Source organism: Hemitrygon akajei, chromosome 19 (genome assembly GCF_048418815.1).
Source record: "Hemitrygon akajei chromosome 19, sHemAka1.3, whole genome shotgun sequence".
Classification (NCBI taxonomy): Eukaryota; Metazoa; Chordata; class Chondrichthyes; order Myliobatiformes; family Dasyatidae; genus Hemitrygon; species Hemitrygon akajei.
In genome coordinates, this window is record NC_133142.1 from 54,794,266 (window position 1) to 54,816,037 (window position 21,772).

General features: G+C 41.1%; 1 protein-coding gene across 1 annotated transcript in view; it reads left to right on the forward strand.

The window, feature by feature from the left end:
• Window positions 1-677: 677 nt before the first annotated feature.
• The window catches only part of dnah1 (dynein, axonemal, heavy chain 1), a 367,482-nt gene continuing 346,387 nt past the window's right edge, over window positions 678-21,772 (forward strand). Inside the window, exons 1-5 of the mRNA XM_073072534.1 lie at window positions 678-731; window positions 15,103-15,294; window positions 18,541-18,613; window positions 19,330-19,504; window positions 20,688-20,844. Coding sequence (XP_072928635.1) covers window positions 15,115-15,294; window positions 18,541-18,613; window positions 19,330-19,504; window positions 20,688-20,844 — 585 coding nt within the window. The 5' untranslated portion in view covers window positions 678-731; window positions 15,103-15,114. The remainder of the gene's footprint in view (window positions 732-15,102; window positions 15,295-18,540; window positions 18,614-19,329; window positions 19,505-20,687; window positions 20,845-21,772) is intronic.

The following is a 21,772-nucleotide window of genomic DNA, read 5'->3' on the forward strand; positions in this document are numbered from 1 at the left end:
GCACTTTGTGACCTTCCGACGTTTAAAAGTGTGAAGAAAAGTATTATTCTGCGCCATGGAGATGTCAGAATTTTTTTTTTCTAAAAGATCTACAAGACCTGAAAACGCACACTTAATGATCACTTCCGTTATCAGATATCATGAACCTATGAACATTCGCTCAGTATTATGTTTCTTGCACTATTCATACTGTATATCATAATAACTTTATGCCCGTATAATTATTTGCAGTCGCAATACAACTTTTCACGTCATATAAAAGTGATAATAATCATTCAGAAACAGAAATGCTCCAGTTGATTATCCGTACTTGGATACTTTGTTTTAATTTTTTTAGGTTATTTTTTCCAAGAGGAGTTTTTTTTTTAAAAGGAAAATGAAACTAGTTTATATTTTGCGGAGCGAGCACCGCAGTTCAGACTGGAGTTGGACATGAACCCCTCCCCCCGCCGTTGATAGTAGTGCATTCCAAAGCGAAATTCGGAGAGGGGATCACCACTTCATTTAGAAATATGAAAAAAAGCAACGGAATCTTTGAATTTTAGAAGCATGGGTGACTATTACATTAGAATATTTAGTTCAATGCCGTGGTCTGGCTGGTGTGTACTTTGTACTCCGAGCCCCTTCCGGAGAGATTGGTGCTTACTTCCTGGTAACCGCGTAGCGTTCGGTTGCCAAGCGACGCGGGGTTTGGTGGCGACGAGCGGTGCGACAGTGGCCGTTAGCCCAGCGTGAGTACGACTGACCAACTTATTGGATTTAATTCCCCCCTCACTCCCTCACACGCACTCTCTCAAACGCAAGCCCTCCCTTTCACACACGCTCTCTCTCCGTACATTTAGAATCGTAGAGTTATCACAGAAATAGGCCCCTTGGCCCGCCCGTCTCCTATACTGTCCAGAGCCTCTGACCAGTCAAGTGTTCGTCTGGATACTTCTTAACCGAAGCCTGTGCCTCCACCACCCCTCAAACAGCTAGATTCCCTCCAGATTCCCACCCCCCTCTGAGTGAAAATGCTCTTTCTCGGATATTTTCCTTACCCCAAACCTGTGCTGCCTAGCTTTACGTCACTGCTATGGAAAATAGTCCCATTTAAGAGTTTACGTCAAAATGTGGACCAATCTGAACTGATGAGATTGAATCAGCTGGAAGAGAAAAAAAAACACGAATGAGAGTACATTCCCAATGTCCACATTTAGTCATTAAGACAAAGCAATGATATCGACGGAATTGCTCAGCACATGCATCCAAGTCCCAGATTATTACGTTAGGCCATTCACATGTGGCACTGAGGTCCAAGAAGATTTCCTGGAAGCCATTGGGCCCAGAGAGTCTATGGTAGCACCCAAATAGCCACTTATTTTCCCGTATTCTTTTCTCCTTCTGGTGCTCATTAACTTTCCCTGATTTTCCTGCCACTCATATATATTAGGCGTAATTTATTTTATTTAGATGTGTAGCATGGTCATAGGCCCTTCTGGCCCAATGTGTCCAACTAACCCCAACATCTTTAGAAGGTGGGAGGAAACCAGAGCACCAGGAGGAAACCCACGTGGTTGCTGGGAGAGTGTACAGCACCCTTATAGACAGTGGCAGGAATTGAACCTGGGTCGCTGGTGCTGTAAACTATTATAGTGATTGCTACACTACTGTGCTTACTACCCTGCATTTCTATAGGATGTAGGAGCATCGCAGGGAGGAAGTGAAATCAGTACCAGAGATAAGGAGCAAACCAAGATTGACAACAGTACCTGCTATGGCACTCTGCCAAAATTGTGACGGAGTTGAGATTTAATCCATAACGTAACTGCAAACTTCTATTCTGTACGTAAGGGTGACCCTAGGCTTCCAACTTAGGTCTTCATTTTCATCCACTCTGACCTATCTGTGGCAGTCTACTCTATATGACAGAGGGGCAGCATTTTATTCATTGTCTAGGCACATTGTAGACTTAGAGAGACAATTGAAAAACAATCAAGTAATTCACCTTTACTGTTTGTTTCAGTGCTGGAAAGTTCTAATGCAAGTTTATCCATCTCTAATATTAACTCAGCTTTTCTCTCTGCACAGATTTTGCCTGAGCATTTCCAGTCTTTTGTTTTGGTTTCAGACTTACAATATAAAACTGTACAATGTAGGAACAGGCCCTTTGGTTCATAATGCTGAGCTAAATCTCTTTTGCCTGTATATGATCTATACCCCCCCCCCCCCCATTTCTTTCATATTCATGTATCTATCTTACATTCTCTTAAAAGCGACTATCATACCCACTACTACCCCTGGCAGTACGTTCCAGGTATTTACCACTTCCCTTTTTTGGGGTGAGATTAGCACCAGGAAAGACAATGCATCATTTCAAATGGAACTATCCATCTTTGTGTTTTAATGCCTGAAATCCTCAAATGATTCATGATTTTAATGATATATTTTGTGTTTAGCTGTACATATTGCCATTAGAATTTTGGCAAAAATACCCAAAATATTCCCTGTAAATTTGGTCAGAACTCTTAGAGTGGAAGATCCAGAACCCACACCAACACCAGAACTTTTAGATCAGCATGGGTGGGAATGGTTCTGGTATGCCAATCTCCAGGAGCCCAACTGAATGGGAATTTAACACTGCTCAGGTTACATCTGAATGTGTCCCTGTGGATACCGTCTGACCAATGATATCAAACAGCAGAGTTGTAATTACAAATGACAGAGAAACGTTAAATTTGAGTAGCATTTCATAAGTAATGTCTTGTATGGGGGAGGGGGGTTTTGGGGGCGTTGATTATTTGGATGCTGTTTTTTAACGGGGGAGTGGGTTGATGTTCCTCTCTGAATGACTTTCATATTTTTTCAAGTTTCCATGGCTATCTGGAGAATGCAAATTTCAAGTTGTATTGTTGTTGTTGTTGGCATCCGTCAGTCTCGAAGGGCAATGGGTGATGATGATCATCATCACAAGCCTGGGTGGAAGGTATGGAGATCCTGAGATGCCCAGTCGTCAAGATCCCCCTCTTGGCCTCACCAGAGTAATCCAAAGGAAAGCTTATGAAGCAATACATTTGGCACCAGCTTGGCTGCAGGAGCTGCCGGCAGGATGTTCAATGACATCCAGCCCCCTTCAGGGCTCCACTCTGGATTTACTCCCATAGCCTTCATGTCTCCCGAGACTGCCCACAAGGCACATAGCTGGGGATCTGGTTCACGAGCACCAGGGAGTGTCCACACACCAATGGGCCTGTGTGCAGGGGCCAGACCTCCTCTGTAGTTCAGCCTGAGTCCGAAAGGAGTTCAGTTTCTGTGTGTTGCCAGCATGGAGGCACTACATCAGCCTTGCTGTTGGAGAGGCTGTGTACCAGCAGGGAGAGACTTACGCATTCAGCTCTCCTTTTTGCGAGACTGCTAGCTAGCAGTGGGAGCTGAAAGTGAGAGCAACAAACACTACTTACTACACTACCACACTAGGCATGTCACAACAACCATTTTGATACATATCAATACATGCTTTGGATACAACTTTTGAGTAGAAGCTAAGCTAAAGTTATGGAGACATAAGAAAGTGCAAATGCTGAAATTTGAAGCTAAACTGCTGGAAGAACTTAGTGGGTCAGACAACATCTTTGAAGGCAATGTGAGAGTTGACATTTCTGGTTGAGATCTTGCATCACAACCAAATTTATGCTGTTACATTTGTATTACTAAGGAGAAAATGAGTTTTGAGGAATACCAGAAGTGCCCTCTTTTGTTTGAATTTTTAAAAAACTTCCATAAACTGGTAATAGGAGTAGCATAAACTGACAATATTGAATGTGTAAATCACAAAATGAATTTTTGTGAGGTTAGAGAACAACAGGAAAGAAAGTGGAAGTAATGAAATGAATATCTTGCCAAAATCCGGAGTGGCAGCGATAAAATTTAATGGACAGTCTATATGGTGAGAAGGAACAGAAATCACACCCACGTCATTCACGTATTCCCGTATCTTCTCTTCCAAAACCATTTGACCATGTTTCAAAGGATTAAACCTATTCTTCATCCCAAGGTATAATCTGTAATTTTATTGGAATTACCCAGAAAGAGCATGGATTTCTAATCTGAAGTTATTTTTAAAGTTAGGTGTATAGAGCAAAATTTATAACTTCCTTTCTTAGTTGAGGCATGGAATGGACCCAAATTTCAGTATGTATAAAGCACATGTATAACTTAATTACTACACTACATAAGAGGAATGAATGTCCTGAATGTTGGCATTGGCCAGTTCAAGGTGAGTGTTATGGCCATTCAGTACTGAATAATGTGAAATACTGTATATAACATTCTTGACAAGGTACAAACCCCATTTCCAGAAAAGTTGGGATATTTTCCAAAATGCAATAAAAACAAAAATCTGTGATATGTTAATTCACATGAACCTTTATTTAACTGACAAAAGTACAAAGAAAAGATTTTTAATAGTATTATTGACCAACTTAATTGTATTTTGTAAATATACACAAATTTAGAATTTGATGGCTGCAATACACTCAACAAAAGTTGGGACAGAGTTAAAATAAGATTGAAAAGTGCACAGAATAATCAAGTAACACCGGTTTGGAAGACTCCACATTAAGCAGGCTAATTGGTAGCAGGTGAGATATCATGACTGGGTATAAAAGTAGCGTCCATCAAAGGCTTAGTCTTTGCAAGCAAGGATGGGTTGTGGCTCACCCCTTTGTGCCAAAATTCGTGAGAGAATTGTTAGTCAGTTCAAAAGGAACATTTCCCAATGCAAGATTGCAGAGAATTTAGGTCTTTCAACATCTACAGTACATAATATTGTGAAAAGATTCAGAGAATTCAGAGACATTTCAGTGCATAAAGGGCAAGGTCAGCACCACTGTTGAATGCGCGTGATCATCGAGCCCTCAGGCGGCACTGCCTAAGAAACCGTCATGCTACTGTGACAATTATAGCCACCTGGGCTCGGGAGTACTTCAGAAAACCATTGTCACTTAACACAGCCCGTCACTGCATCCAGAAATGTAACCTGAAACTATTATGCAAGGAGGAAGCCATACATCAACTCTATGCAGAAATGCCGGCGAGTTCTCTAGGCCTGAGCTCATCTCAGATGGACCGAAAGACTGTGGAACCGTGTGCTGTGGTCAGATGAGTCCACATTTCAGCTAGATTTCGGAAAAAACGGGCGTCGAGTTCTCTGTGCCAAAGATGAAAATGACCATCCTGATTGTTATCAGCGAAAGGTGCAAAAGCCAGCATCTGTGATGGTATGGGGGTGCATCAGTGCCCATGACATGGGTGAGTTGCATGTATGTGAAGGTACCATTGACTCTGAGGTGTATATTAGGATTTTAGAGAGACATATGTTGCCATCAAGGCGACTTCTCTTCCCGGGACGTCCATGCTTATTTCAGCAGGGCAATGCCAGACCACATTCTGCACAGGCTACAACAGTGTGGCTTTGTAGACACAGAGTGCATGTGCTTGACTGGCCTGCTGCCAGTCCAGATCTATCTCCTATTGAAAATAGGAATCATGAATCATGAAGAGGAGAATCAGACAACGGAGACCACGGACTGTTGAGCAGCTGAAGTCTTAGATCAAGCAAGAATGGACAAAATTTCCAATTGCAAATCTACTACAATTAGTATCCTCAGTTCCAAAACGATTAAAAAGTGTTACTAAAAGGAAAGGTGATGTAACACAATGGTAAACATGCCTCTGTCCCAACTTTTGTTGAGTGTGTTGCAGCCATCAAATTCTAAATTTGTGTATATTTACAAAATACAATTAAGTTGGTCAGTAAAACTATTGAAAATCTTTTCTTTGTACTTTTGTCAGTTAAATAAAGGTTCACGTGAATTAAAATATCACAGATTTTTGTTTTTATTGCATTTTGGAAAATATCCCAACTTTTCTGGAAATGGGGTTTGTAGGTACCATGATACTTTTGCTGGCTGAGGTTTCTAAACAAGGGTTCATATTCTCAAATCAAGGAACTGAGATAAGGAGAAATGTTGTCAGAGGGCAATGGAGGTGAGTCTCCCCAATCCTCAATCCAGGAGGTTTGTTATGGAGGTTCAATTACTGTGTTATGACACAGATCTACTGTTTTTTATTCCACTGGATATTAGAGGGATCAAGGGGTCAGTGAAAGAAAATGGTAAAGGATCACCCATGATCCTAGTGAAAAAATATTGATGGGCTAAATGTTTGTGTGGTATGATGCACTCTGCTGCCACTTTCGAAGGGTCAAAAGTCATTGAGTTGATGGATTGAACAAATACAATTAATATTTTAATATCTCACCCCTCCTCATTTCACTAAATATTCTTCATTATCATTTAAATTTCTTATTGACACTTTACTTAGCTGCATCCTTCCCTCATCATGAGCACTGTGTTTTGCCTTTGTCATTGCTATGGATCTCACCCATTCTGCTAAGGAGCCAGACTCAGAGAGAAAGATGTTATGTCATTGCAATCGGTATTCCTAACTTCCATCCAGGTACTTTTCAGACAGATGGAACTAAACGGTAACTAGAAATGCAAGTTTCACTCTGTGTGGCACAGAAGTGTATTGCAACCAAGTCAGAAGGCTAGGGCAATTTGTGTCAGGTCCTTGCGAATGAGGGCACAGAACAGTCCTGCTCCAAGTCCGGACTAGAAAAGTATATGGAAACTCCTAGTCCAATGCTTGCTCTTTAGAAAGCTTGTAAGAAGCTAAGTGTAACATGGAGAGCACCTTCCATAAGGGTATCCCCGCAGTTTAAGCATTTGCACAAAGCAAATGGGAAAGTGGAGAATAGTTCCTAAGAGAAGACAAGCCAGAGTCATATCAATAGTACGTACTGCAGGAGACTCTGCCTAAACAATAGGATAGTATGGACAGGGGAGCTATAGTGGTGCATATTGCATGGAATAAGAGAGGATATTAAAGAGCAGGACTTGGAGGTCCTGAATACTACACATCAGTGAGTATAGAAATAGGCTAATAGTGCAAATTAATGTGGGTCTGATGCTATTGTGCAGACTGAGAGTTCTACAGTTACGGAGCTTATTTCTAGAGGAGATGTGACTTGTACGGGAGAATAACTGGCATCCTAGCAGTACCAGAATCAATACTCTTGCTGACATATTTTCAAGTGTCATTGGGAAGAGTTTATTGTCACTGGAATATTGACTGGAATATTGTCAATGTATTTAAAAAGGGAGTAAGAAATGGAGTAACAAACTATAGCTGATATAGATAGAAGACAAAATGTTGAAACATAGAAAAAAACATAGAAATCTACAGCACATTACAGGCCCTTCAGCCCACAATGTTGTGCCGACTACTCTAGAAACTACCTAGAATTTCTCTACTGCATAGCCCTCTATTTTTCTTAGCTCCATGTACCTATTTAAGAATCTCTTAAAAGACCTTGTTGTATCCGCCTCTACCACCGACGCAGGCAGTGCATTCCACACACCCTCCATTGTGTAAAAAACTTACCTCTGACATCCCCCTTGTACCTGCTTCCAAGCACTTTAAAACTATGTCCCTCATGTTAGCCATTTCAGCCCTGGGAAAGAGTCTCTGGCTATCCACACAATCAATGCCTGTCATCACTTATACACCTCTATCAGGTCATCTCTCATCCTCCATTGCTCCAAGGAGAAAAGATCAAGTTCACTCAACCTATTTTTGGTTGCTGATTGAATGGCGGAAAACTCGATGGGCCGAATGGCCTACTTCTGCTCCTACATCTTATGGTCTATTCTCATAAGGCATTCTCTCTAATCCAGGCAACATCCTTTAAAATCTCCTCTGCATTCTTTCTATAGTATCCTCATCCTTCCTGTAGTGAGGTGACCAGAACTGAACACAGTACTCCAAATAGGGTCTAACTAAAGTCTTCTATAGCTGTAACATTGCTCACAACTCTTGAACTCAAACCCACGGTTGATGAAGGCCAACACACCATACGCCTTCTTAACGACACTGTCACCCTGCGCAGCAGCTTTGAGTGTCCTATGGACTCGGACCCCAAGATCTCGCTGATTTTCCACACCGCCAAGAGTCTTACCATTAATATTACATTCTGTCTTTAAATTTGACCTACCAAAATGAATCAGCTCACGCTTATCTGGGTTGAGCTCCATCTGCCACTTCTCAGCCCAGTTCTGCATCCTATTGATGTCCTGCTGCAACTTCTGACAACCCTCCAGACTATCAACAACACCCCCAACTTTAGTATCATCAGCAAACTTACTAACCCATCTCTCCACTTGCTCATTCAGGTCATTTATAAAAATCACAAAGAGGAGGGGCCCCAGAACAGATCCCTGAGGCACACCACTGGTCACTGACCTCCATGCAGAATTTAAACTATCTACAACCACCTTTTTGCCTTCTGTGGGCAAGCCAATTCTGGATTCACAAGGCAAGGTCTCCTTGGATCCCGTGCCTCATTACTTTCTGCATGAACCTTGCATGGGAAACCTTATCAAATTCTTTACTGAAATCCATACACACTACATCCTTTATCAATCTGTTTTGTTATATCCTCAAAGAATTCAATCAGTGTCGTAAGGCGTGACCTTCCCTTGACAAAGCCATGCTGACTATCCCTAATCAGATTATGTCTCTCCAAATGCTCATAAATCCTGCCTCTCAGGATCTTCTCCAACAACTTGCCCACCACTGAAGTAAGACGCACTGGTCTATAATTTCCTGGGTATCTCTACTCCCTTTCTTGAACAAGGGAACAACATTTGCAACCTTCCAATCCTCTGGTACTTTTCTCATCCCCATTGATCATTGTCAGAACAACAATCTCCTGTGTCGCTTCCCACAGTAGCCTGGGGTATATCTCATCCAGTCCTGGTGACTTATCTAACTTCATACCTTTTAAAGCTCCAGCATATCCACTTTCTTAGTGTCTATACACTGAAGCATTTCAGTCCACTGTAAGTCATCCCCGCAATTACCAAGGTCCTTTTCACTGGTGAATACTGAAGCAAAGTATTCAATAAGTACCTCTGCTACCTCCTCCAACTCTATGCACATGTTTCCGCTATCACTCCTGATTGGTCCTTTTCTCACACTGCTCATCCTCTTGCATATATTTGCATATCTCACATATTTGTAGAATGCCTTGGGATTTTCCTTAAACCTGCTTGCCAAGGCCTTCTCATGGCCCCTTCCAGCTCTCCTAATTTCATTCTTGAGCTCCTTCCTGGCACCCTCATGATTTTCTAGAGCTCTAACTGTACCGAGTTTCTTGTACCTTTTGTAAGCTTTGCTTTTCTTCTTAACTAGATTTTCTACATTCTTTGTACACCATGGTTCTTTTACCCTACCATCCTTTCCATGCCTCAATGGAACTTATCTATTCAGGATGCCATGTAAATGGTCCCTGAACATTTGCCACATTTCTGCTCTGTGTTTCCATGAGAACATCTGCTCCCAATTTATGTTTCCAAGTTCCTACCTAATAGCATCATATTTCCCCCTACCCCAATTAAATGTTTTTCCAAGTTGTCTACTCCTATGTCTCTCCAGCGGTATGGTAAAGGAGATAGAGTTGCGATCACTACCTCCAAAATACTCTCCCACTGAGAGTTTTGACAAATTACCACTTTTACTTCCCAATACCAGATCAAGTACAGTCTCTCCTCTATTTGGCTTATCTACATATTGCATCACGAAACCTTCCTGAACACACCTAACAAACTCCACCCCATCCAAACCCCTTGCTCTAAGGAGATGCCAGTCAATATTAGAGAAGTTAAAATTACCCATCACAGCAACCCTATTATTATTGCACAATTTCAGAATCTGCCTCCCTATCTGCTCCTCGATGTTTCTGTTACTATTGGATGGGGTCTACAAAAGCACACAGTAGAGTTATTGCCCCTTCCTGTTTCTGACTTTCACCCACAATGACTCAGTAGACAATCCCTCCATGACTTCCTCCTTTTCTACAGCCGTGATACTATCCCTGATTAGCAATGCCACTCCCCCACCTCTTTTGCCTTCCTCCTTGTCCTTTTTGAAACATCTATAGCCTGGCACACTCAGCAGCCATTCCTGCCCCTGAGACATCCAGGTTTCTGTAATGGCCACAACATCATAGTTCCATGTATTGATCCATGCTCTAAGTTCATCTGGCTTGCTTATGATACTCCTTGCATTAAAATAGACACATCTCAAACCATCTGGCTGAGTGCATCTTTGCCCTATCATCTGTTAATCCTTCCTCATAAACTCCCTACAGGCTGTCCCTACTCATGTGCCATCCTCTGCCTCTTCACTTAGGTTTCCAACCCCCTGCATATCTAGATTAAACTTTCCCGGGTAGCATTAGCAAACCTCCCTCCCAGGATATTAGTTCCCCTCCAGTTCAGGTGCAAACCATCCCACCTGTAGAGGTCACCCCTTCCCCAGAAAAAGTTCCAATGATCCAAAAACTTGAAACCCTGCCCCCTGCACCATCTCCTCAGCAACTCATTCATCTCCGCTATCTTCCTGTTCTGACCTTCACTAGCTCATGACACTGGGAGTAATCTGGAGATTACCACCTTGGAGGTCCTGCTTTTCAACCTCCTTCCTTAACTTATGTGCAAGACCTTTATCCCTCTCCTGCCTATGTCATTGGCATCAACATGTACCATGACCTCCAGCTGCTCACCTTCCCGTTCAAGAATACTCTGCAACCACTCAGAGACATCCTGGACCCTAGCACCCGGGAGGTAGCACACTATCCTGGTGTCTCTTTTGATGCCACAGAATCTCCTATCTGTCCCCCTAACTATTGAGTCCCCTATGACTGTTGCTCCACCTGACCTCACCCTACCCTTCTGAGGCTCAGAGCCGACCACAGTGCTATTGGTCTGGCTGCTGCCTCCTTGCCCAGATAGGTCATCCCCTGAGCAGAATCCAAAAGGGGTATACCTGCTGAGCGGAATGGTCATAGGGGACCCATAACTGACTTCCTTCTCCCTTTACCTCTCTCTACTCCCTGAATTTTGCACTCTAGATTCTGAGGGATAAAATATATCAGCATCTGTAACAACCCAGGCTAATCAAAGCCAAATAGCATGGATTTGTTAAAGGAAGGTTTAATGATTTTAAGGAATGATGATGAAAATTTTGTATAATTTACATGGATCAAGTAAAGCATTTGACAAAGTCCCAATGGCAGTTTAATCATGATACTAAGAGCCCAGTTGATCCCTGAGAAAGTGAAAACTTGAATTAAAATTTGATTCACTGGCACACAGCAAGGGAAATTTAAGTGAAGGAAATTTGTGTGCAGCCGGTGTCAGTATTATGCCTCTTGCTTTTTTATGTGGACTATGGGAATGAGTTGGGGTCATATGTAGGATCCACAATTAAGAAGTTTTCAAATATTACAGTGTTTGGTGAAAAAGAAAGTTTTGGGTGATATAAAGCTACAGTATTAAGGGATTGGTTAGTTAGATACAAAGATGGCTAGTGCAATTAAATCTGGTAAAGAATGTATGGGAGAAAGGCAGGAAATACACAATGAATAATAGCATACAAGGAAGTATAAACAACAGGGAGACCTTGGAGTGCATGTCCACAAAGCCCTGAAAGTGGCAAGACAGGTAGAAATCAAATGGGATGTCTACCTCTACTGGCTGAGCTGCAGAATTGCAAGGGCAGGGAAGTCTTGTGAAAAAGAACAGTTAGGCGACATCTAGAATGCTGGCGTGATAAGTTTAGAGAGGCTGCAGAGAAGGTTTACATGCTGTCACCTGGCTGGTGGGCAGTATAAGATTTACAACACACATACCACTAAAAGAAAGCATATCCTTGCCCATAAAGACTTTGCAAAGTATCTCTTAGAAGCTAGTGTAAAGATATGGAAGAAGGTTTTCTGGTCAGATGAGACTAAAGTGGAACATTTGGCATCAAAACTAATTGGTACATGTGGTGTAAATGCAATACTATGTATCAGCCAGGTAACACCATCTTTACTGTAAAGTATAGTGGAGGTAGCATCATGCTATGGGGATGCTTTTTAGCAGCAGGGATTGGAAATCTGGTCAGGACTGATGGGAAGATGAATGCTGCTAAATACAGAGAGACCCAGGATAAAAACCTGCTAGCCTCTGCCAGAAAGCTTAAACTGGGGAGTAAGTGCGTCCTTCAGCAGACAATGACCTAAAGGATATTGCCAGAGCAACTATGGAATGACTTCAAATGAACAAAATTGTCATCCTTGAGTAGCCCAGTCAGAGTCCTGACCTTAACACAAAGTACACTGCAGATGCTGGGGTCAAAGCAACACGTACAACAAGATGGATGAACTCTGCAGGTCGGACAGCATCTGTGGAAACGAGCAGTCAATGTTTCGGGCCGAGACCTTTCGTCAGTCCTGACAAAGGGTCTTGGCCCGAAACGTTGACTGCTCGTTTCCACGGATGCTGTCTGACCTGCGGAGTTCCTCCAGCTTGTTTTACGTGTTGCAGAGTCCTGACATTAACCAGATTGAATATCTCTGGCAAGACCTCAAGATTGCTGTTCACCATTGCTTCCCAACTAACCTGGCACAGCGTGAGCGATTTTGCAAGGAGAAATGGGCAAATCTTGCTTCATCACATTATGAAAAGCTAAAAGAGACATCCAAAAAGACTACTGGCTGTGATAGTTGTGAGAAGTTGTTAACTAAGTACTGAGCAAAGAGAGGATGAATACTTTTGAACTGGTGACATTTCAGGTTTTGAAGTTTTAGTTTTTCATTCTTTATAATTTTCCCTGTTTTATTTGAGCTCTACTGTGAAAAAGCACGTGATTCACAAATAAAAATCCTCAATTAAATTGATCAATATCCCTGGTTGCAATATTCATGTACGTATGTGAAAGAGGGGTTGAGGGCTGAATACTTTTTCAAGGAACTGTATATCTCAAGATCGTAAGCCCAAGCCTCTGATTACTAGTTCAGAATTATGCTGATTCTACAAAACATGAGATTTTACCAGAAGGTTTTCAATGAAATAGCCAAGAATATATTTGATTTTCTAGTTAGCATGTTCTAGAGTTCCACAGAAATAAGTGCAGATCATTGATCTTACTAATATTTTTATAATAGACTAACTATTGAAATATTTCTTAACAACATTTGCTGTATCTTTCCATCTTTCTCAATATCCCATGATGGAAAAGGACAGGAAGGCAAATGTAATGACAACTATTCATTGTTATGTGTATGCATGTCAGCTATCTTGTATAGTACCACCACATGTACTCTTTTCCTTACAAAATCATGTCATTCTACAGGCCATTGTGTCAGTTGGCTGATCATCATTTCCTGTCCTTTCCTCATCCCATTATTTTCATTATTTTAAGCTCATCAGTATTTTCTCTAAATCTTTGATAGGGTCTCTGTTATTGTATTCTGTCTTCAAAGACATTCCTAAACTCTCCTTTTGTTCTCTTACTTTAATTTAAAATTTTTACTCTTTTAAATTGCAAATGAGTTTTCCTATTCACTGTATTGAAAATTCTTATCAGTTCAGACTCCTATCACTTTTCCACAGTCTAAGGAACTTTCCAATGTTCCTTAGATTCAGGATCAGTTCCTGAGGATTGGAGAATGGATAATGTTATCCCACTTTTTAAGAAAGGAGGGAGGGAGAAAACAGAGAACTATCGACCTGTCAGCCTGACATCGGTGGTGGGGAAGATGCTAGAGTCCATTATTAAGGATGAAATAGTGGCATATCTAGATAGCAGTGATGGGATTGGGCCGAGCTAGCATGGATTTACCAAGGGTAAATCATGCTTGACTAATCTGTTGGAGTTTTTTGAGGATGTAACCAGGAAGTTAGACGGGGGAGATCCAGTGGATGTAGTGTACCTCGATTTTCAGAAGGCATTTGATAAGGTCCCACATAGGAGATTGGTGGGTAAAATCAAAGCTCAGGGCATTGGGGGGAAGACATTGACATGGATAGAAAACTGGTTGGCAGATAGAAAGCAAAGGGTAGCGGTGAATGGGTGTTTCTCAGAATTGCAGGTGGTGACCACAGGGCTCGGTATTGAGACCACAGCTGTTTACAATTTACGTCAACAATTTAGATGAAGGCATTGAGAATAACATCAACAAATTTGCTGATGATACTAAGCTGGGTGGCAGTGTGACATGTGATGAGGATGTTAGGAGAATTCAGGGTGACTTGGATAGGCTGGGTGAGTGGGCAGATACTTGGCAGATGACGTTTAATGTGAATAAGTGTGAGGTTATCCACTTTGGGAGTAAGAACAGGAAGGCAGATTATTATCTGAACGGTGTAGAGTTAGGTAAGGGAGAAATACAAAGAGATCTAGGAGTCCTTGTTCATCAGTCACTGAAGGTGAATGAGCAAGTGCAGCAGGCAGTGAAGAAGGCTAATGGAATGTTGGCCTTTATTACAAAGGGAATTGAGTACAAGAGCAAGGAAATCCTTTTGCATTTGTACAGGGCCCTGATGAGACCACACCTGGAGTATTGTGTACAGTTTTGGTCTCCAGGGTTAAGGAAGGACATCCTGGCTATAGAGGAAGTGCAGGGTAGATTCACGAGGTTAATTCCTGGGATGTCCGGACTGTCTTACGCAGAGAGGTTAGAGAGACTGGGCTTGTACACGCTGGAATTAAGGAGATTGAGAGGGGATCTGATTGAAACATATAAGATTATTAAGAGATTGGACAAGATAGAGGCAGGAAATATGTTCCAGATGCTGGGAGAGTCCAGTACCAGAGGGCATGATTTGAGAATAAGGGGTAGGTCATTTAGGACAAGTTAAGGAAAAACTTCTTCTCCCAGAGAGTTGTGGGGGCCTGGAATGCACTGCCTCGGAAGGTAGTGGAGGCCAATTCTCTGGATCCTTTCAAGAAGGAGCTAGATAGGTATCTTATGGATAGGGGAATCAAGGGATATGGGGACAAGGCAGGAACCGGGTATTGATAGTAGATGATCAGCCATGATCTCAAAATGGTGGTGCAGGCTCAAAGGGCCGAATGGTCTACTTCTGCACCTATTGTCTATTACTTTCAGTATTCTGTGTTGAGATAACTTATATGGCAATAACATTATTGTATTTTATTTCAATTATTAAGTTCTGGTAAAGAATGGAAGCAAACAATAGAAAGAAAACCCCTCCCAGGAAGAAGTTGAAGTCGTCTAAACCAAACTTATTGGATTCTAGAGCTTCAGTGGATGATGACCAGTCTGGCAGAAAATATCCAAGTATCACAGAAAGAGGCTTCTATTCAGATATCCTTGCTTCAGGGGCATTAACTGTTCTTGGGGTAAGTGCCATGAATGTCTGTAAATGTCTATTATGATCAAATCAGTTCAAATGTTGTTGATTCAACAGGTGACTAACCTGACCAGTAAATTCACTTTACCTACCAAAAACACTCCAATGAGCCACACTATATTGGGTGGTTCATCTATTTTGTGTGGGAAGGTGAAGAAATATTGAGAGGTGAACATCACAAACCATGCAAGCTCAATGGTGGGACATTATCAAAGGTCAAATGTCTGCAAATCCATGAGTCCACTGGAGGCTGGAGGCTGGAGACAGCCTGTCCTGGGGTTAGAGGACTGTATATGTGTGTGGATGGATAGGTATGTAGGAGAGAAGGAGGAACGGGGCTTGTTTTGTTGTTGTGGCTTTGTTACATAGTATGTTCTTTTTTGTTGTGTAATGTGCCGTGCTGCTGAGCATGGTGGACATGCTGTGTTGGTGCCGGAAGGCATGATGACACTTGCATGCTTCCTCCAGCATACCATTGGGTATGATGGTTGTTAACACAAATTACATACTTCACTCTGCGCTTTGATATACATGATAAATAAATCTGAATCTGGTGTTTACTCAGGACTTGCAGCAAAGAAGACCGCAGAGATTTTAGCACCTCCTTCATGGAAATGTTGAGGAATCGGAGAGGAGCATCAATGTTGCTGTAGATTTCCCAGTGATGCAAATAATTAATAGAATGGCATAACTGGACAATGGTGACCAAGCTACTGTTATCCAATTACAACATTACATTATGAGTGGGGAGGCACCAAAGTCTGTTGAAAAAACAATGGGCTGGACATTGCTGATCTGTTAGCTAGTAGTAAGATGCATATTAGTGCTTTCTGGATGCCCCCACTTTTGCATTATATGCAAATATGGAGTATGGAGTACCGTGGACATCAGATGCCAGTTAATCTGACCTCTTGCGTCCCTTGGATGCATGATTAAGTCCAGATTGTTCCATAGTGTCCTGAACTTAGGGGTCAATTAAACTTTGTACTAGGAACTTCAGTTTTGTTTCAGCCTTAGTGGGGGAGGGACAGGGAGCATCAAGCATAACCCTATTCATCTGAATGCTTTTCACACCCTTCAGCTAAATGGTAAAGAATAGTTAATAATTTCTTAATTTCAATATTTTCGATTCACTTCTATAACCAATGTCCAGGTATGAATCTTTACCTGAGTATGCAGGTTTATCTAGACCTGAATTAACATAAGGATCTATGCACAATCCCTGTGAAGTCACATCAGTCAGTACCTTCCTAATTATGTCAGGTGATGAGTTAATTTGCCAAATTCAAGAGTAGCCAAATCTTGTTGCTACCAGGCCAAACTGTACTCAATTCTGACAACTAGACAGTGGAAGTGGAGAGGATATTTCTCCTGGCTGGTGGTGTCAAGAACCAGGGGTCACTGTTTCAGCAATCATGGAAGACATTTAAGACTGACATAAAGTGAAATCCCTTGACTCAGAGGATGGTGAGGTTGTGGAGTTTCCTGCCATAGAAAGTATTGGTTCAAATCAACTCAAGTTTAATTATCATTCAAACCATACATGGATACAGTTAAATGAGGCAGTGTTCCTCTAGGGCTAAGGAGGATAACGTACATTGAAAATGATGGGAGAGAGAGAAAAAACACACATCGTTACACAAGAAAAACACATGTATAGTCCAAGTCCATGAGCGAATGCAAATAGATGATACAACTCCCGGCATTCCAGCCTGTCATACCACCAATTTGGAAGCCAGTTTGCTGAAAATATCTTAGGAGGTAGACAGATTTATAGATACAATAAAAAGAATCAAGGAATGTAGGAGAAAATGGTAATTCTGCACAGGTCCTCTCCAGTTTACAAATACCCAACTTATGCATAGCCCTTGCATACAAAAAGCATTTGGGAGACTGGTGAGATAGATTTGTCAACTACTGTAGGGCTACAGGTGACCTTTCCTGATGCTTGCTGGAATTTTGCCACATCAAACCCAAAAATACTTTTTGGTAACCATTTTACAAACTCTGTCTTGAGACTCTTGTCTGGAGTCAGCAGCAGTTTCCTTTTTAAACCTGTCAAAAGCATTCAAAACTTCACCTGCTGAGATGTGCTGAGGCTAAATTTGTTAATAAGTTTTATTATAAAGAATGGCAAAGTTTGATTTAAAATACTTCTTCAGACAGTCTTTTCATATGGAATAAGTCATTTCTGTAGGCATCTTCGGCCATGTGGGAACTCGGTTTGCAGCCACATTTCCAACTTTGTGAACTGCTCCGGGTACTGCTCAGGAATAAAACCCTGCCGTAACCTGGGGAGGGCCTGCATTGAAATGGAAGGTCAGATATGATCATATTGAAAGATAGAGAGGGTTCAAAAGTAAAATGGTCTATCCTTCTTATGATCAATAAATATATTTAGAGACAATGAGAAATAACTTTCACACAATAGAGCTTTCAGAAGACTATCAGAGTTGTCTGAGGACAAGACTCTAATTTCTACTGCCTGTGGCCTTATCTCCACTTGTGGCTTGTCCCACTTTGGTATCAAAGGCAAGAAGATATTGGGAGCTGTGAAGCCACTGCCAGAGGCTGTTTATTGTGTATAGTTAATCATGATGGTGGTAAAATTCAGCTTTGGTTTATTGTTATACTCACTGTCAACATTATTTTGGAGTGACTGTCTGAGGAAGCTTTACTGGGACTGGGGATGGATTTTCCTTTACCTTGCCTATCAGTAATCATTTGGAAAGTCTGGAAAAAATGAGAAGACTTGTGTCATGATTAAATCAGTAATCGCTTTGTATTTTTAAATATGTTCACCTATTCAGTATGGTTCTTTATATGTAGGGAAACTAGAGTAGAGTATTGGATTATGACATTAATTGTAACTGCTATTTTAATATCATAATTACCTTAAGGACTATGTCTGTCACAGGTTGAATGATTACCACATTGTTCCACTATGCTTGCAGTTTTAGTTAAAATTTAATAGCCACAAAAGCACATGTCCCCTATCCTCTTAGTCTGAGTAAATTATGCTAAGAGAAAATGAATACATTGCACCCTTTGTCTTATATGAAACCTTACAATGGTTCTGTCTAGAGATGCCAATCTTTGCATTTGAACAGAAAGAGCATGATTCTTACTTTTAACTTCACAAATGTTGAGCTTCAGTCTTTATGACAGTTCTTTACAATTGGTCTTGGAATTGCTTTTGAGTCTATAGCATGTTGTTTTCATTTTCTTTTACTAGAATGTTCAAGAAGGTCCCAGTGTCATCCGCCACTTGTTAAATCAGTCAAGTCAACTACACTATACTCCTGAAGGTAAGGACCTCCTGTTATTATGATTTAATAGAAACAAAAATAATGAGTATGTAAAAGCTTGCTGTCTCCCTATTTTACAATAAAGCATGAAATCAAAGTTTACCCTTGGTAGTCTTGAGTATACAGTAGTTGAACAAGTATTACATTTTCCACTGTAGTTCAGTTTTTATATTTAATTTGGTTTTCTCAACTTACTTTAACTATCTTCTGATCTGGAGCACCTGGACCATGATGCTTTTTCTCTCTTGTTCTTGCCTTAGTGGAAGGACTCAACCCTCTGAAGCTATCTCGGTTTGAAACAAGTTTGAGGGTAAAACTAAAAGCTTCAATGAGTGTTCCACAAGGAACATTATTTGAGTTGCTTCCTCTTTCTCCTCTCTTGCATGGTTCATAGGTTTCATGTGAGCATGAAACTGAACTGCAGTCAATAGAATGAGATTACCAAGATGTAAAACATTTGGGGAACCTAATTCAAAATGACCCAATTCACAATAAATAATATTTAATTCACCATGTGGAATATTCAAATTCTCTTTACTCATAGAGTCATACAGTACAGCACAGAGACAGGCCATTTGACCATAATGACTATCAAGCTCCTAATACTATTTATTTTATTTGCAGAAATAGCTTTTGTTCGCAGAAATGATGCTCTTCCTGGTTTTGCTGGGTCTTTTACAGTTTCTTTATCTGTACAAAAATTGCTCTAATTTCAGTCTCTGCTTTTCACGGGCCCGAGGACATTGTAACACATCTGGAATCGCAAGTATATGGATCTGATACAGCACTTCATATAAGAACAGATTTTACACTGAGATCCTTTCAGCCAAAGGTGCAAATTCCATTTCAAGTGGCCCCAGGACAACGACCTCGTAAGCTTGAGATTGAAAGGTAATATTCTCTATTTCAACATGTACAAACAAGCTGGAGGAACTCAGCAGGTCGGGCAGCATCCGTGGAAACAACAGTCAACGTTTCGGGCCGAAGGGTCACGGGCGAGGTGGTGAGCGGCTGGAGGAGGAGGCAGAGAGAGGGTGGGATGGGGGAAGGGAGGGGGATGGTCTCAGCCCAAAACATTGACTGTTGTTTCCACGGATGCTGCTCGACCTGCTGAGTTCCTACAGCTTGTTTGTACATGTTGATTTGACCACAGCATCTGCAATGTACTTTGTGTTTACTATTCTCTATTTCACTTTTATATTTCTTGTTATAATTTTGAATGTCATCTAGAGGATCTATTTCTGTAGGGAGTTATAAATGTGGGTTGGTTTATTAGGTAATCTAATGATACTTTTCAGTAAAACAAAATGTTGGAATCAGGTCAGGCTGTATCTGGAAAGAGAAACAGTTGATCTGGGATTCATCATCAAGATGGGAAAGAAAGAAAATGAGTAAATTTTAGTTATCAGAGAAAGTGAGGTGGTGGGGTGGGGAGGAATATGTAGAATAAAAGGAATCTATTGGATAGAATGTGATCAGATGATTTAATGTGATTTTTAAGCAGCATTTACCATCAAATTAATCCAGTTTGTTTGATAAGTGTATTGCTAATGGTAAGGATATGGCAAATACACAGCAGGCTATGATATATATACAAGAAACAACTCAGCCAAAAGGATGATAGGCAAAAATCACTAGTTCTGATTACTTAAAATTGCTGAAGTTATCCTAACAGGCTGTGGCATAGACTGATGGAAGATGAGTTGTGTTGGACCTTGTGCAGTATATGAGGCCACAGGTAGAAAAGTTAGAGTGAGAGGGGCATGGTCAATTAAAGAGAGAGTTAACCAGAAATTCAAGGTCACTCCTGTAGGTGCTCTGCAAAGCAATCACCCAATTTGCATTTGGTTTCTCAGTGTACACTTTGTGAACACTGAACACAGTATACCAGATTCACAATATGGAATATACAATTCACAACATACATTCATATGCAAGTGATTTTCTTCTTTATCTTAATAGGTTGTTTGGGTCTCTGGATGGTGTGAAATGAAGAGACATTCACCTCTTTCTAACAATCGGATCTTGTTTAGTAACAGCACTCTTTCATTTTATAATGTTTTGTTTCTAACAGGCGAAGGCGGCAATACCAGAGTCAGAATCTTAAACAATTGCTTAAGCATGAGGGAATTAATTCAGACAAGTTGATACCACGTCTCTCAGGACCAGAAAAAAATCGTGCCAAGAGTGGAAAGAATCCAGCGCAATTCACTGTATACCTTCCATTAGAGGTATTGTGCAGATCTTCCAGATATTAGTGTCAATGATTTATGGTTAATTCATTTGCAATATAATTTTATGGTACAATCAGGGAAGTTAAACCACATATTTTAAAACAGGTTAATACATTTTTTAAATTATGAACAAATATTTTATAAAGATATTATAATATAATAGAATTCACCCTAAAGTTTGAAAAGGAGAAATTAAAGCAAAAGTATCAGTATTACAGTGGAGTAAAAGGAACTATGAGGCATAAGACTTCCGATAAGATGGCCGTTCATTTGGACACAGTGGCCACTTGGGTGAAAACCAAAGGTGCTCTTTTCTTTGTTTAATGCATTTTTCAAGAGAGAGTTAGATAGAGCTCTTATAGATAGCAGGGTCAAGGGATATGGAGAGAGGGCAGGAACGGGGTACTGATTGTGTATGATCAGCCATGATCACAGTGAGTGGCGGTGCTGGCTAGAAGGGCCAAATGGCCTACCCCTGCACCTACTGTCTATTGTCTATTAATGATTGCACGACTGTAATGTATGGATCTATTTCTTTTATAGCAATAACTCCCCTTTAGCACTATGTTTGAACTGTTGTCTATGCATGCGCATTGATCTCTCTCTCTCTCCCCCTCCCCCTCTCCTGTTGGTGCTGCCTTCCAGTATTAAGGCTGATTTATACTTGTGCATACTTGTGCATCGCGTCTACACCATAGGTACCGTGTACCTTACGCTGTAGGGTAATGTGCGTCGTCGTTGTCTGAACCTTTAGTGCCCAGGTGGCACATGGGGCCTCCACAAGGGTCTTGCATTTCTGCCGGTTTTTTGCTCTGCTGCTCGCCGTTACCCAGTTCATGCCTACTTCTTTCAGTTCTGCTTCCACAGATTTTCACCACGCCATTTTGGGCCTGCCCCTCCTTCACTTTCCCTGTGGGGTCCACCT